This window comes from Grampus griseus (genome assembly GCF_964374135.1).
Source record: "Grampus griseus genome assembly, chromosome: 1".
NCBI classification, from domain to species: Eukaryota; Metazoa; Chordata; class Mammalia; order Artiodactyla; family Delphinidae; genus Grampus; species Grampus griseus.
The window spans coordinates 151,050,105-151,067,714 of NC_139017.1; the positions used below are offsets into that span (position 1 = coordinate 151,050,105).

Genomic DNA, 17,610 nt, shown 5'->3' on the forward strand with positions numbered 1-17,610 from the left:
CAATTTCAATGTTTTTCCGAAAAAATATTTTTGAGCAGGGAACTAAAATGGTGAAAGTGGATTGAGATAATGAATCTGGAGGCAAATGAAAAAGGGTAAAATGGTGGATGAGAGTTTCCTGCAGTAACCCAGCTCTAAGATTAGACCAGGAAGTGGCAGTGGCTTTTTCCATCACTCTTGCATCCTTCAGATGCTCTTGTCAGTCTGCAAGCTCTGCTATTTCTAAAAAACAGGTAGCTTTCCTGTCTACCTTAGCTCATAACAGTCCTTCTCCCGCATTTCATCTTTGCCTGTTGAAGTCCTATCTTTCCTTCATGATAGAGAATACCACACTGCCATGATTAACCCTGGAAATTATCCCTCCCCTTCAATTTCTGATAGAGAGCTGAGTCCTTCCTTCTTTTCTTCCTTCCACAAAGTACTTTTCTTCCAAAGGCAGTGCAATGCAGAGGTTAAGAGCAAAGACTTTGGATCCGCCAATTTACTCTCTGTGAACTTGGTTCCAAACCCAAATGCTCAGCGCCTCAGTGTCCCGACCCATAAAATGGGGAGAAGTGTATTCGGCGTCGTTACGAGGATTAAATCAGATACCAGATGTAAAGCGCTTAGAATAGTGTTTGATGCGTAGGAAGCGCTGAATAAATGTTGGCTTGCGTTTGATTCCTGCGGGCGGTCTGTTCGCTAGGGTAACACTCCAGGACAGACACTAGTCCGCGCAGCTTCCCATGCGGAGATGCGGAGGCTGCGGCCCAGCCCCTCCCGCGCCAGGCCCAGGAGAGGGGAGCGCGGTCATGTGATTGAGTCAAGATGGCGTCGTCCAGTTCGTTGTGGCTCTTGGCTCTTGCTTTCCTGCCGGGGTCCTGCGCTTCCCTGGCGCTGGGGCATCTTGACCCGCCGGCCCCGCTGCCTCTGGTGATCTGGCATGGGATGGGTAAGTGAAGGAGGGAGTGAGAAGAGAGTCAAAAGGTTTTGGCGACTCCTTCCCTCTCCAAACCTGTGTTCGCTTCTGCAAAGTGCAAGTGTGGAGGGCGAGGACAGTGGTCACACAGCACCCGGCAGTCCCCACGGTTTAGGATTTGGGGGTTACTCTGCATGGGAAAGGGAGATGCGGAAGGAGCTGTCTTTTGGTGAGCGCTCACAGAGCGGTGTGCACTGCGGTAGGGTTTTACGTGGTGTCCTGGTTTAATCCCCATGGCAGCGGCGTCCGGGTGCAGCATCAGACGCTTGCTCGGGGAAGGCTGGGCTGTGGCTGCATGACCGGGGCATCCATCCTTTTGTTCATTCACACATTGAAGAGATTTGTTAGGCACCAGTAGTTCATTTGACACATAGTTATTGAATACCTACTGGATGCTGAGGATACAGCAGTGAACGAAATAGACTAAATTCTTTGCTCTTTTAGAACTTTCCAGTGGGAGAGACAGACTATAATATAATATAATAATATAATGTAATATAATATGTTAAATGGTGATATGCGCAATGGAGAAAAATAAAGCAGAGAGGGGGATAGAGACTGCAAGTGGGGGCTTGCAGTTTTATAGAGCAAGGTCAGGAAAGGATTCACTGAGAAAGTGACACCTGAACAAAGACCTGAAGTCGATGAGGGAAGATGCTGTGTGAATATCTGGTGGAAGAAACAGCAGATGCAAAGGCCATGAGGCAGAAGTATGTCAGGTATGGTGGTATGTTCAAGGAACAGCATTCAGGTCATTGTAGCTGGAAGAAAATAGGTGTTTAGTTCAGAGATGGGAGGGGGATGGGGGTGGCCTGCTGATGTTGTTGGGCCTACTAAGGCTACTGTAGGAACTTTGGCTAGAATGAGATGGGAAGTTCTCGTGGGTTTTGAGCAGATGAGTGACATGGTCTGATTTGCACTTTAAAAGCACTCTAGTTGCTATATTGAGAATAGATTGTAGGGGGTCGTGGATCTTTGCAAGGAGAAAAGTTAGGAAGCTTTTGCAGTAATCTAAACAAGAGGTGATGGTAACTTGAAACAGTTTAGTAATAGAGGAGATGTTGAGAAGTGGTCAAAGTTTGGATATAGTTTGAAGATGGAACCAACGGGATTTGATAACAGGTTAGATGTGGGATGAGAAAGGAGTCAAGGATGATTCCATGGGTTTTGGCCTGGACAGTGAGAAGGATGACGTTGTCATTTTACCAAAATGGGGAAGCCTGTAGGGTGAGCAAATTTGGGATGAAAACCAAGAGTCTGCTTTTGGACTTACTAAATTTGAGTTGTTTGTTACACATCCAGGAGATGTAGAGGCATTTGGAGTGTGGAGTCCAAGACAGATACAGGCTGGAGATTAAAGTTGGGAGCCTTTGGCATATGGCTGGCATTTAAAGCCATGGAACTGGGTGAGATCACCTAGGGAGTGAGTGTACACAGAGGAGGGAAGAGGTCTAAAGACCGAGACCTGAAGCAGTCAGGTCTGGAGGTTGAGGAGATGGGGAGGAATTAGCAAAGGAGACAGTGATGGAACGACTAGGGAGGCGGTAGAGTCAGGAGAGGGCAGAGTCCTGGAAGCCACGTGAAAATGTTTCAAGAGGAAGGGAGTAAAAAACTGTGAGATGTTGATGACAGGTCCAATAAGATGAGGGCTGAGAATTGGTTATTGGATTTAGGAATAGGAAGATCACTAATGACCTTGACAAAAGCACTTTTAGGGGAGTGGTGAGAGTGAGAGCCTTTTTGAAATGGCTTAAAGGAAAATGTTCAGAGTGGAATTAGAGTCAGTAAATAGAGACAGTTCTTTCAAGGCTCTGTGCCAGGGCCTGGGGCTACTACAGTGGAGTTAAAGGAGAACAGGGGAGCTCCGTGCCCTCCCAGAGCACAGTCACTCCGTATGGGAGGCAGTTAAGTAACCCACAATTATAGTTTAGTGCAAGAAATCAAAGATGCTTGAGGCCTTTTCCTTCTTTAAAAACAAATTCTTAAGCTTATTCTCAGGTTGAAAATGGGATGATTAAATTCAAAATGCAAAATGATCTCAGCCCAGTTCTCCCACTCAGCGGCCACTTTGCTTCCTATTCTTAGTTCTGGTTCCTTGAAACAGGAAAAAAAAAAAAGCAAAATGTAAGTTCAAGGCCAGCACTTACATGAACGCAAGAGTTAGCACCTCCTTAAATTTTGTGTCCTAGGCGCTTTACTTGTCTTACTGTAGTCCTGGCCCTAAAGAGAAATCAGATTCCAAAGTGTTTTTGAGTCTATTAACCCCAAATGTTCTAGATGATAAGGGAATCTGCACCCCTGCTTATTTTCAGTTGTGAATTTGGTGTCCCCATTATATTGTGTGGGCTTTTGAAGTTTGTTATTACCTGATGAACATGAGCTGAACTCTCTTTTTGTTGTTGCTGAGGTGAAATTCATATAACATACAATTAACCATGTCAAAGTATACAATTCAGTGACATTTAGTGTATTCACGTTGTGCAATCACCACTTCTCTCTAGTTTCAAAACTTTTTCATCAAAAAAAATTAATTAAAAAGAAAAATAAATAAATCAACTCATTTCCTGGAAAAAAAAAACAAAAAACTTTTTCATCACCCCAGAAAATACCTGTACCCATTAAGGAATCACTCTTCATCCCCCACTTCCCATCATCCCCAGGAAATGTTCAGTCTGCTTTCTGTTTCAATGGATTTGCCTACTCTGGATGTATCATATAAAAGGAATTATACGATATGTTACCTTTTGTCTCTGGCTTATTTCACTTATAATAATGTTTTCGAGGTTCATCCACATTGTAGCATGTGTCAATACTTTGTTCCTTTTTATGGTGGAATAATATTTTATTGTATATATGTACCACAATTGTTTATCCAGTCATCCATTGATGGACATTTGGGTGTTTTCCACCTTTTAGCTATTACAAATAATGCTGCTTTAGTCTTCTACAAATCTCTGTAGGGACATAAGGTTTTCACATCTCTTGGGTATGTATCCAGAAGTGAAACTGATGTGTCATATGGTCATTGTATGTTTAAATTTTTGAGGAACCATCAAATTGTTTTCATGGTGGCTGCACCATATTACATTTCCACCAGCAATGTAAAGGGTTCCTATTTCTCCCTATCTTTGTCAACACGTGTTATTTTCCATTTTTAAATGAATTAATTAAAAAAAAAATTAAAGCCATCCTACTAGTTGTGCAGTGGTATCTCATTGTGATTTTGATTTGCATTTCCTTAATGACCACTGATGTTGAACATATTTTCATGTGCTTGTTGGCCATTTGTGTGTCTTCTTTGGAGAGATGTCTGTTCATGTCCTTTTCCCATTTTAATTAGATTGTCTTCTTGTTGTGGAGTTGTAGAGTTCTTTGTATATTCCACGTATTAAACCCTTATCAAGTATATGTTTTGCAAGTATTTTCTCCCATTCTGTATGTTGTCTTTTCACATTTTCATTAATGCCTTTAAAGCACAGAAGTTTTTTTAAAAAAATAATGTTTTTTTTACTCATGAGTTTCCACGATTGCCTTTGTTTTCTAGGAGACAGCTGTTGTAATCCCTTAAGCATGGGCGCTGTTAAGAAAATGGTCGAGAAGAAAATACCTGGAATTTACGTCTTGTCTTTAGAGATTGGGAAGACCCTGGTAGAGGTGAGGCCCCTCACGGCTCTGTTCCTTTGAAGGTTTGCTGACTGATTTCATAGAATATACGATTAAGATGCTTAACCTTGTATTTTTAGCAGCAGATCATACAGTGATACTTTAGTTCTTGAGTGGCTTCTGTGAGGGTACCAACCTAAACACGTTTGCTCTTAGAGAAGGTGCCAGTGATAGTTTTCAGCCCCATCCTTTCACTTCTCGTGGCTCTTCTTTTAGGATGTGGAGAACAGCTTCTTTTTGAATGTCAACTCCCAAGTAACAACGGTGTGTCAGATTCTTGCTAAGGATCCTAAATTGCAGCAAGGCTACAATGCTATGGGATTCTCCCAGGGAGGCCAATTTCTGTAAGTCCCTTTTTGTTATATCACTTACATGGAACTGATTTTTTTTCCCTTTGATTCAGATAGATCTACCCATTCAGTTCTTTTGGAATCTTCACCTATTTTGGAAGGGAAACTCTTCTAAAATATCCCCATGGAAGAAGTTCTATGGAGCTTAACTTATTTTCTGTGAAGGAATAAAGATTTGTTTGGTTGTATCAGAGGAAAGTCCTGAAACTTTGTGGCTTTGGGGAGCCACAGAGGATTAAGTAGCTTAATCTGGAAAGCTAATTGTTTTTGTCTTTGTTTTTTTTTAAAGGAGAAAAGCTGTGGTTTTCTTTTTTTTTTTTTTTTTGAAGATGTTGGGCGTAGGAGTTTATTAATTAATTACTTTATTTTTGCTGTGTTGGGTCTTCGTTTCTGTGCGACGGCTTTCTCTAGTTGTGGCAAGCGGGGGCCACTCTTCGTCGCGGTGCGCGGGCCTCTCACTATCGTGGCCTCTCTTGTTGCGGAGCACAGGCTCCAGACATGCAGGCTCAGTAGTTGTGGCTCACGGGCCTAGTTGCTCCACGGCATGTGGGATCCTCCCAGACCAGGGCTCGAACCCGTGTCCCCTGCATTAGCAGGCAGATTCTCAACCACTGCGCCACCAGGGAAGCCCTGGGAAGTTAATTGTTGATGATACATTTCCATCTGACAGTTGGAACTGATAATCCTTTTTTTTCTCCAGGAGGGCAGTGGCTCAGAGATGCCCATCACCTCCTATGATCAATCTCATATCAGTTGGGGGACAACATCAAGGTAACTTTGTCCCCTTTGCCTAAAAAATTCTAGCAGCTCTATTTGTACAAGAAGTCAGCCATCCTTGCAAAAATCCTGTTTTTCTAATTTATAGTAAATTAGCCAGGAGAGGTGATGAAATAGGATTCCAGAGGCCTGGAACACAGGTGAATCATTAGGTTACCACCTACTTCTCTCTAATTTAATTGACATGATTTCATGGAGGTGAGGTGGTTGCAGCCATGTAACAGGTGGTGGTTTAGGAGTTAGGAAAGTCCAACAACCTTTCCTTTTTTTTTCTTTAAAAAATTTATTTATTTGTTTGTTTGTTTGTTTTTGGCTGCATTGGGTCTTCGTTGCTGTGTGGGCTTTTTTCTAGTTGCGGCGAGCAGTGCTACTCTTTGTTGCAGTGCGCAGGCTCCTCATTGTGGTGGCTTCTCTTGTTGCGGAGCACGGGCTCTAGGCGCGTGGGCTTCAGTAGTTGCGGCATGCTGTCTCAGTAGTTGTGGCGTGTGGGCTCAGTAGTTGTGGCTCGCAGGCTGTAGAGCGCAGGCTCAGTAGTTGTGGCGCACGGGCTTAGTTGCTCCACGGCATGTGGGGTCCTCCTGGACCAGGACTCGAACCCGTGTCCCCTGCGCTGGCAGGTGGATTCTTAACCACCGTGCCTCCAGGGAAGTCCCCCAACAACCTTTCCTGTTTTCTGACATGGGTGATGTCCTACTGAATTTAGACTTAGGCAAAGAATAGTGTGTAGGCTTTTTGTTAATTTTATAATTAACAGTAGAGATTAAATCTTTCAAAAAACAACAGGTTTGCTATTTAGACAGAATTATTTACTTTTGGGGGAAGATGTGTCTTTGGGATAGAATGTTATCTCTCTTCTGATGGATATAGCTGTTAGCTGGTAGGGTGTAGGAACAGACGGATTCTCCTTATAATCAGGAAACTGGCTTCACCCAATTAACGGTTACTGATGGGCAAGTAATTCGGTATCGTAGGTCTGTTTCACAGATGAGGGAAACTAAAATAAGACCCTGCCCATCTTGTGGGAATTTTTCAGAGGATGAAATGAAATAATAGGTAGGAAGATACTTTTTTAAAGTACACGTATTATTTAAATGCAAGTTGGTAGGAACAGCTTTATCATTCATTCATTGATTCTACAAATAGTTATTAAAAACCTAGAAACAAGACAGACAAGGTTTCTGCCTTCATGGAACTTCCATTCTAGTGCGGGGGGGAGAATAGACATGAAATAGGTAAACAAAATAAATACAGATAATGGTAACTATGATAAAGAAAGAAAAATAGGATAATAGGAAGAAGGGTGGCTGTATTGGTGAAAGGTGTGGGCTCTGGAGCCAAACTGCCTGTGTTCATATCCTGGCTCCATCACTTACTGTCTAACCTTGGACAAGGTATCTAACCTCTCTGTTTGAAAGTTTCCTTAAAAAAGGAAAAAAAAGTTTCCTATCTGTAATATGGTGCAAATGATTCTACTCTACAGGGTGGTTATGAGGATTAAATTAATTATTGCCAATATATGCTTAGAACTGGTATGTCTGGTATCCCCCAAAATGTTATTAATGAGGATGATGAGGATGCAAGTATAATTGGGGGAGGGGAAGGAACTGGGGTCGGGCACTGCTTGAGTTAGGGCACTCAGGTATGACTTCTCTAAACCAAGACCCAAGAGATGAGAATGAGTCCAGCCATTGAAGAGTAAGAGAAATACATACTCCAGAGAGAAGCAGATGCAAAGGTCCTGAGGCAGAAAAGAGTGTGGGAACACCAGGAGGAAGCTGGTTATAGTATTAATTCTCAAAACATTATTTTCTTGAGGAATAAATGAACAAGATCAGGGTCTAGTTCTGGTTTTGTTTCTTGCAATGCCCTGCACATAGTAGGTATTCAGTACATGACTACTGAAGGCATGGATGTTTGTCTTCTACTACTATAGGTGTTTTTGGACTCCCTCGGTGCCCAGGAGAGAGCTCTCACATCTGTGACTTGATCAGAAAAACACTGAATGCTGGAGCTTACAACAAAGCTATACAAGAACGGTATGTATGGTTAGCTGAAAAGGATACAGAACTGTCACTAATGAAAATATCATGCTCACTTTCATGCTAACCGTGATTCTAGGAGTAGTTGCTAGGGATTTTCAAATGAGATATTTATTGTAAATATGTCTGTACTACCTGCTTCATTTTATTGTAAACCTAAAACTGCTCTAATATTAATTTAAAGGAAAGGAAGACATTTTTTCTATAAAAGAAGACTGTAATTACAACAATTTTTTTTTTTTTTTTACTTTTCGGCCATGCCACGAGGCGTATGGGATCTTAGTTCCCCAACCAGGGATTGAACCCTGGTCCCCAGCAATGGAAGTGCAGAGTCTTAACCGCTGTACCACTAGGGAAGTCCCCACAACATTACATTTTCATCTGTAAAAATAAAACCAAAAAAGCCTTTAGAAAGTAGTAGGCTCAAGGAATTGCTGTTAATATTTGGAGGACAGATTCTTTCTGTTGTCAGCAATGAGGGGTTAGCTTCCTATGTCAATGTCCTTAGCTACCTGTGTTTGGGTATTTAAAAATATACAAGATCACTTTCAGAGTGTGTTCTCCTTCAGTTGTTTCCAAACTTAAATTATACATCAGACCCCCTGGGAAATTCATTAAAAATGAATTCTAGGGCTCCATCCCTAGAAATTTGAATTCAGTAGGTCTGGAGTATTCTGGGTGATAACTGAGATTTGGGATTAACTTGTATGGTTTTGGTATCTATCCTATGGGTCTTCCAAGTGTATGATTCTTGTTTGATAGCAGCTTTTCAGTACAACACTTCCTTGAAGGCCTGTCCAAGGGTACAGCCTTGTGAATGACTGGCCTGTAGAAAAGACCTGCAGCTAGCTCTCTTTTCCTTTCCTACCCATTGGCTGACTACACATGTAGCCACAAAGCTGTCTTGGGTCAACAGTGCCACCTGATGGTCAGTGAAGGAAACTAAGAGACTTTATATCTCCACCTCCTACCCACTCAGGCAACTCAAACCACTGCTAAGCTTTACCCCTTCCCTGGTTTGACTAGTCACAGCTTGGTTATTTATGTCCAAATATTCTCTGTTCTCATGGGTATGTATGATCTGTTTAAGCTACATTGTTCTTTATTCTTTACTCTTTATTTTTCTAACTATTGCCCAGATGCCTCAGAAAGAATCCACCCTTTTCTTTCTTTGTGTTTCCTTCTTTGGTGAACCAAACACAATTGGGATTATTATTGACTGTAGAGGAGCAGTCAGCTGGGGGGTGGGGGGACAGTGACACCTGAATACTGATTAAAAGTGGTACATGGATGTGTTTATCTTCACTTCCTTCTTAACCTTTAATAAACTGGTAGCAAAAGAATAAAAAGTGATAAACCCACAAGGGCAAAGAGAACAGGAGAGGAGAGAAGAGATAATAAAAGACGTCAACATTTTTTTTTAAAGACAGAAAGCAAATTAATGAGTGATAACTGTTTTAGTAGAGCAGAAAATTCTGAAACCTTTATGTCTGTGGAGGGATACACTGACAAGAAGGAACCAGCTTCACTTTTTACAGTCCCAGAAAGACTCAGGAATTAGATGCCTAAGATACCTTGGAAGGTAGAGTAAGTGCATGGGACTTTTTGTTGAAAATCTATATAAACAATGATCAAACTCCTTAGTTCCCTGAAATGCACATCCAAGTGACTGCTCCTCCTCCACCCTGACAAGAGAAGCCAAATTTATTTTCTGGAGCAGTTTGACTAAAGAAGTACCAGGGGAGCTTCCCTGGTGGCGCAGTGGTTGAGAGTCCGCCTGCCGATGCAGGGGACACGGGTTCGTCCCTGGTCCAGGAAGATCCCACATGCCGTGGAGTGGCTGGGCCCATGAGCCATGGACACTGAGCCTGCGCGTCCGGAGCCTGTGCTCCGCAACGGGAGAGGCCACAACAGTGAGAGGCCCGCGTACCGCAAAAAAAAAAAAAAAAAAAAAGTACCAGGGGAATTCCCTGGCCGTCCAGTGGTTAGGACTCCATGCTTCTACTGCAGGGGGTATGGGTTTGATCCCTGGTCGGAGAACTAAGACCCCGCATGCCGTGTCACATGGCCACAAAACAAAAAAAATTAATTAAAAAAAAAAAAAAGTAGTACCAGACTTCGAGATAACAAGCACCTAACAGTGGTAAGACACCATATTGAAAACCCACCCCGTCCCATTCTGCTCCTAGAATGATAGCAGCCAGGCTTATTACCTGCTAGGCAGAAGTTTGACGGATCCCTCTCTGAAAACGCTGATTGGTCCCAGAGAAAAGACCTATAGGTTCATGTTTTGGAATCCTTTAAGAAGTTAGGACGTAGTCAAGCCACCAGTAGATAAGCTCTGTTCTTGCGTGAAGAACTTTCAGTCAGCTTCTTTAAATATGAACAGTGAGCCAAGGACCCCCAGTCAGACATCTGGGGAAAGCTTCCAAAATGAAAGACCAAAACAAGCAAAAAGTAACTTGGAAGAAACAGATGGCAATTCAAGGAGCTGAAGAAAACCTTAAGGAAAAAAAAAAAAAAAGCCTGTATTATTATCTTCAGAGATAAGAGATCATCCATGATGCTAGAAGAGAATGCAAATAAAACCTATCATCTGCTAGAAGAGAATGCAAGTAAAACCAGTCATCCGAGAGAAAGAGATCCTGGAAGCTAAAAATAAGATAACCAGAACAAAAATGTGTTAGCGGTATGGGAATATAAAGTTGAAGACATTAATTGGAAATTAGAACAAAATCTCAATGAGGTAGAAAAAAGGGGGGAATGGGTAAAATTAGAGAAGCCGTTCAAGAAATTCAATACCTGCCTGATCGGAGTTTCAAAAAGAGAACAGAGGAAAGAGTGGATTGGAATTATCAAAGAAGTAATATGAGAACACTTCTCAGAACTATGGGACATGAGTTTCTACATCGAAAGGGCTCACCAAGTAGTCAGGGGTGAAAAAAGACCCACATCCAGGTATATTCCCGTGAAGTGTCAGAACACTGGGGGTAAAGGGCAGAGCCCCGTGAGGCCGCACACTGACTCCCTGACAGCAAAACTACTAGCTAGAAGGCAGTGGTGCAGTACCTTTGGCTTCTGAGAAAAAATGATTTCCAATGTAGAATTCTCTACTGAACCTGGAAGTAGCAATCAAATGTGAAGGGAAAATAAAAGACATGGCCTTCCATATTCTCTCTCTAGGGGGTTGTTGGAGAGGCTCAGCGCTACACTGTCCAGCTGTGTGGCCTTGGATGTCCTTGAGCCTACTTCTCACCTCCAGCACGAGGCTAATAGTGTTTTCCTGCAGGGTTGCTGTGAGGATTAGACCAATGGAGTGTGAAGCTCTCAGTGCAGCGCTCAGCTCGTAGTTAGTAGGCAGGGTTGGGCTGGTACCACTAGTGGTGCTGTGTTGAAAATATTTATTCAACTTTAGCTTTCTCTTTCCTTTATTTATAAGTATTGCAGTGGTTGTGTTGTCTCTAAGTTTTAGTCGCACTTAAAATACTTTGTTCATAATTTAATCAATTACTGAACTATTACTGTTTGCCAGGCCCCATTGTAAGTCTTGCAGATACAGTGGAGAATAAGACAATTAGGGTAACATGCTCTTGTAAATAAGACATTTAGGGTAACATACTCTGTTTACTTGGGGAAAGGGGGTCTCCAAGTAAACAGATGCACTAGATAACAGTGCTAAGCCCGTGGCAGAAAGAAACGGGGCAGCAATGGACAGTAATGGAGGAGGTGCCTACTTTGGACAGAACGGTCTTTGAAGAAAAGATATTTAAGCTGGGATCTCAACGACAAGAAGGAGCATAGGAGATGCTAAGAAAAAATGGATCAGGCAGAGGGAACCGAAGGCTCTGGTCCTTTGTCCCTTTGAAGTCTCTTGGTGGCCTGTGCACAGGGGCATGCCCCGGGAGTGCTGACCGAAGTGCAGCTTGGTCACCTTTCTTTCTTTTCCTCCCACAGCCTGGTGCAAGCAGAATACTGGCACGACCCCATAAAGGAGGACATGTACCGCAACCACAGCATCTTCTTGGCAGATATCAATCAGGAGAGAGTAAGCACCCAGCCCAGGCTACCACAGATGTGCATTCATTTTCCTGTTCGGGGCATTATAAACAGATTAGCAGTGACCGTTTATTCAGAATATCCCAGGCAGAATATCCCAGGAAACAAGAAGTTCTGTCTTTTGGGAGGCGGTGCTTATGAGATTCAGTTCCTTTTAGGGAGGCTGAAATTCATGTGGCTTTCTTCCTGTAGGTTCTTCCTCTTTCCCAGTGTTGAAGCAGCAGGGTGAGCTCAGTAGGTGCTGGCTGGCTTACATGGAACTTCAGCTGCTGCCTTACTGAGGGAAGCCTTTCTAGTGGATCCTTTTTGGGTCGTATTTTCTCAGAAGAGTAATTTACTTAGAAGAGAGACTGCAGAGGGGACTGAGTGTGTCCCAAAGATGAGCATGCTTTGGGAGATTCTGGTAAACTAGATGGCTCAATTTATATTGGGCTTATCCAGAGGTTTAAAACAGACAAAAACAGAATTTGAAGGGGGGCGGTGGGAATAGAATAGTATAGCAGAACCACTCCGAGTTTGTAGTTTCTTATTTTGCCTTGGCTTTCTCTGGCTAGAAGCCTTGAACCTATGTGATGGGGGCCTTTGGAGTGCAGTGACGGATTCATGGTGGCACCAGTATGCCATGGTTGGTGGGAGCACTGTCAGTCAGATAGGATGGTAAGAAAAGGCTGTACCTGGTATATTCTGGGAAGGAAGCTAGAAAAGCAGCCCATACCATGGAGAAGAAACATGGTGGCCCAGGGTCAGGGAGACCAGAGTACTGAAAGGTTTTAATTCCCCACCTATAACCTGATGGTAGTGTCCCTGAGGTACTTACTGTTCGCCTTTTCTCCAGGGTGTCAATGAGTCCTACAAGAAAAACCTGATGGCCCTGAAGAAGTTTGTGATGGTGAAATTCCTCAACGATTCCATTGTGGACCCCGTGGATTCTGAGGTGAGATGCTGCTTAGGCCACAACATGCCAGGAGACCATCAGAATAAATGGCATTAAAACACAGCTGCATGACTTCCCTGGTGGTCCAGTGGTTAAGAATCCGCCTTCCAATGCAAGGGACGCAGGTTTGATCCCTGGTTGGGGAACTAAGATCCCACATGCCGCAGGGAAACTAAACCTGTGCACCGCAACTAGAGAGAAGCCTGCACACCGCAACTACTGATCCCATGTGCCCTGGAGCCCACGTGCCACAACTAGAGAAACCTGCACACCGCAACTAGAGAGAAGCCCGCAATGAAGAGCCCATGCGCCGCAACAAAGACCGAGTGCGGCGAAACTAAAAAAAGACAAGAAACAAACGAATAAAAGCCCACAGCTGCCTGCTGGGTAAAACTGTCAGTCCCTTTCACCCACCTTTGTGTAGAGCAGGGGTTCTGAGGTCTACAAATGGGACACTGAGGGTTGTAGCCCCCCAACCGCCCCAAATTGTGTGCAAACTTAGTTGACCCTTGAAAAACGTGGGGGTTAGGACGCTGACCCTTCACACAGGCAAAAATCTACATATGACTTATAGTCGGCCCTCAGCATCCACAGTATTGGAAAAAAATCCACGTATAAGTGGACCGGAGCAGTTCAAACCCGTGTTGTTCAAGGGTCAACTGTAGTTGCACCCTCTGAGGAAGGGTCTATAATTTTTATCAGATTTTCAGAGATCCGTGATCCAAAAAACGTTCAGAACTACGAGTCCAAAGTCTATAAATTCCTGAGGTTCACATTCAAGGTCTGCCTTGACCTGTCTTCAACCTGTCTTTCCAACTTAATCTTAACTTCATGACCACTTCATATCCTCTCTCATCAAGCCATACTGTATTACTTGAAATGCCCCGGGCCTGGCATGTGCTTTTTCTTTTGTGTGTCTGTGTTCCTTATTCATGCTTTTCAGTCTCTAAAACGCCCTTCTGTGGGCTTCTCCGCCTGACAAGCTTCTATTCAGCTGTCAAGGCCAATCTCAAATGTCACTTCCTCCATCCAGGATGCCACCCCTCTTCCAAGCAGAATTTGCTACCACCCACCTGCTTTTTTTTCGGTCGTGCCGCACAGCACGCGTGATCTTAGTTCTCAGACTAGGGATCGAACCCACGGCCCCTGCAGTGAAAGCGCAGAGTGCTAACCACTGCGCCGCCAGGGAATTGCCTTTGCTCCCTCTTTTAAAGAATCATCAGCCTCTGTTCTATCAGCATTCATCACATTGTGTCAGAGCACCAGGGACTAGCAAACTACACCTGTGGGCCAAATCCAGCCTGCCACATGCATTTGTATGGCCCACAAACTAAAAATGGTTTTTATTATTTGTAAATGGTAGAAAAAAGTCAAAAGAATATTTGATGATGTGAAAATTACATGAAATTCAAATGTCAATGTCTATAAATAAGGTTTCATTAGAATGCAGCCATATTCATTTCAGAAATATTGCCTGTGGCAGTTTTTGCATTACAATGGCAGCATTTAGTAGCTGCAACCACGTGGCCCTTAAATCTAAAATATTTTGTATTTGGTCTTTATGGAAGTTTGCTGACCCCCATGCTGAACAGTTAGTTGTTTCTGTGCATTGGACTAGAGCTTCTTGAAAACAGGGACTGTATACATATTCATCTTTGAATATTTAGACTTCAGCACAAGGATTTTCACAGAGTAGGTGCTCAATAATTGTAGGAAGCAGCAATTCTGGGGAGTTGGAAAGCTCTTTGGAATGATTAACTCATACCTCAGGACCCACCCTTAAGAAGAGATGACTCAGGACACGCTGTTTTCCCTCCTTGCTGCAGTGTTAGGGTGTTCAGTTTGTTGGTAGTCTTAGCTACTAGCCAGTTTTAAACCAGTTTGGCAGTATATGCGCCATGTGTCTGATCTGACCTCATTTCTTCCTTCTCTCCTGCAGTGGTTTGGATTTTACAGAAGTGGCCAAGCCAAGGAAACCATTCCCTTACAGGAGAGCACCCTGTACACGCAGGTAACTGGGGAAGAGAGGCACAGTCCTTTTCAGCTCCTGCTTCCGGAAGCTGCTAGGTGCTTTGGTGACACACCTTGTCTTGTACACCCCAGCACAGCAGGTGCTCAAGAAGCGTCTGACTCGTGTCTGATGTGGACGAGGCTTGTTAGGCTGTTGATTGTTGCACTAGCTTATGAGGCATTGGTTTACCGAAGCCTACATCCTGAAGGTTGAAGGACCTGTACGTCATATGTTTTCAGGCATGTACAAGGGACACATCATCTCTGACTCCTTCCTTCTGATAATAAGGTTTAGAACCAGCTTCCTTTGCTGAGGTGTAGTCCACTACAAAGCCCCCATGCGTGACAGAAACATAGAGGGCTGTTACTTTAAAACAACAGATGCGCAAGTCCTGTTTTTAAATCAGGCACTGACACGGGGAGCTCCTCCTGCAGGAGACTGAGGAACAGAGCTGTGAATTTTGTTCAGCAGTAGATCCTGTTTCTCAAGCACAGGTGGCAGCATTTCACCACCTCCAGTTCTGAGCCCTTCCGTACCCTTAAGGCTTTTATCTTGGGAGATACTCTCCCCGAAATGCAGAAGTGTTACATCTGAACCACTTGCCTTCTGTCTATTCAAATTCCTCCAAGTAATTTAAGAGGCCAATTGTCATCTCTTGGCTTTTCTCCTGCATCTGGTGCCCCATCTTGGGTGAGGTAAAAGGACAGGGAAGCTAGGATCTGTTAAGAGTTTTGGATATTACAACTAAGAACTTGTCAGGAACTCAAACTGATGGTAGCTACAGCAGAAGCAACACGCTGGCAGGCACCATCATAACTGCTCCTCTTCCCATCCATACTTGTTTGTCAGCACCCCAGCTGTGGGTCATGACATGTTCAGCTGCAGGATATGAAAGTGTCTGAGTTTTGTCATCTAAGGGTTGGATCTGTTGTAAGTTATCTAGCTAATGTTCTCTTGTCTTTAGCTCAGTCCCACTTAACTTGACATTTTGAGGCAGTTTTGTCCATGGCTTGCCCACTCATAGGTGGTCCTCCAGAAGCTTTGGGAAACATTTCAGAAAGCAGAATATAAAACTGTATAGAATAACCTCAATTGCACATACATTTTTAATGCATAGGAAAAAAACTGGAGGCAAGTATCCTTTTTGGCATTTTCAACAATACATCTAAATTTTAATACTCAAGAGAAAGGACTGCATTTTGAGAATATATCTCAAGTTAACTTTCTTTATGATTTCACTATGAAGCTTTTCATTAAGCCTCTTGATTAATTATGGCCTTTCTCTCTGCAGGACCGCCTGGGGCTAAAGGCAATGGACAACGCAGGACAGCTGGTGTTCCTGGCTCTCGAAGGGGACCATCTTCAACTGTCTGAAGCATGGTTTTATGCCCACATCATACCCTTCCTTGAGTGAAACCCTTGTAGTTTGCACCAGAGCTCAGGGAACCCCTCACACTTCCAAACCAGTTCCCTCCACGCCCAAGCCTGAGCTCAGATCCAGCTAGAAACTAATCCTTCTCTTGTCACCGTCTAACATGCCCTGCTTGGAAAGATCCAAGATAGGAATCTTATCCTTTGCCTCATCCTATTAGCATATGGTGTTGAATGCAAGTTTAATTAGCTAATAACCACGGAGATTATTTTACAACCCTTTGATGTGGTCAGAGTGTTTTAGGAATCAGGAGTTTGCTGCAGGTCAGTGGCAGAACTGTGCCCAGGCCCGGAAGAGACTAAACAAACTAAACCAATGAGATAGAGTCTAAGGCAGATGCCTTTCTCAGGAAAATCTACCCACATCTCAAGCCAAGGGGCCAGTACCCAGACCTAAGGTATTCACATAAATGCTTTCTCAGTTGTGCTGGTGGGGATTTGACCAGTGCTTGGAGAAGTATTGCTTGGATGATGTGTCCACATAATTTCTTGAGGCTGTCCTCCTCTTTGTGTTGCTTTCTGTGGTGTCTTAGCTATTATTAGACAAATTCGGGCAGCCCACCATCTTGCCTTGGTAGCACTTTTTTTTGTCTCCTCAGGTAGTGATGAATTTGTTGCTCTGTCACAAAAGGAGGGAACTAGCACCCAATTAGATGGCTTAAGGGAGGAGGTGTACATATTGCTTAACTGAGATGGGGCGGGGGAGGTTTAAAGAAAAATAGGAGGAGGTAGTTAGTTCTTTCCATTCCATCCTTGATGAACCTGCCCTTTCTAAATATGACTAGTGGTGTGGATTCTAGAGTCCCTCTATTGCTGGCATTAGCAAAGAATGGGAGGAAAAATGCGAAGAGATCAGGCTTTCTAACTTCCATCTCAAAAATTTGAGATTACCGCACACTTCAAACTGCTTCTGATGTGTTCTGTGAAAAAAAGAGTGCTCAAAAAGCTTAGGGAGTATTCCATATCCCTTTTCTCCTCTTGAAGATCAACCCACCTTAGAATATTAAGGACTCTGAAAATTCCTGTTACAGTAAAGAAAACTAACCTTAATCTACCGTTTCCCACGCTATTTGAGCATGGACGTCTTAACCTCCAATCCCTTATCCCATGAAAACCTAGCAACACTTTTTGGAAGATTGTTCTGCAGAATGCCAGTTTGCGGAAATGGGTAGCTATACTTGAGGGAAGCACTTTGTTAGTGCTGCAAAGTTTATCCTCTGTGATTTTTCTTTCACCTCTCTCAAGACTTTTCAACTAAGAGGATGAAAGGCAAGAAGTGGGGACGTGTGAAAATAATTTTATGAAGTTGTTTAAAATAAAGAGTAGTTTCTTATCCTTGGTGTCATTTTTCTTTTCGAAGTCCTTACATCTCTGTACAGCAAATATCATAC

General features: G+C 43.3%; 1 protein-coding gene across 1 annotated transcript; it reads left to right on the top strand.

The window, feature by feature from the left end:
- Positions 1 to 801: 801 nt before the first annotated feature.
- Positions 802 to 17,534, top strand: PPT1 (palmitoyl-protein thioesterase 1). Its single transcript, XM_082678863.1, has 9 exons — positions 802 to 931; positions 4,503 to 4,612; positions 4,838 to 4,965; positions 5,672 to 5,742; positions 7,682 to 7,784; positions 11,742 to 11,832; positions 12,679 to 12,777; positions 14,717 to 14,788; positions 16,080 to 17,534. The coding sequence occupies exons 1-9, from the start codon at positions 808 to 810 to the stop codon at positions 16,200 to 16,202; spliced, it is 921 nt and encodes a 306-aa protein (XP_082534989.1). The 5' UTR covers positions 802 to 807; the 3' UTR covers positions 16,203 to 17,534.
- The last annotated feature ends 76 nt before the right edge of the window (positions 17,535 to 17,610 follow it).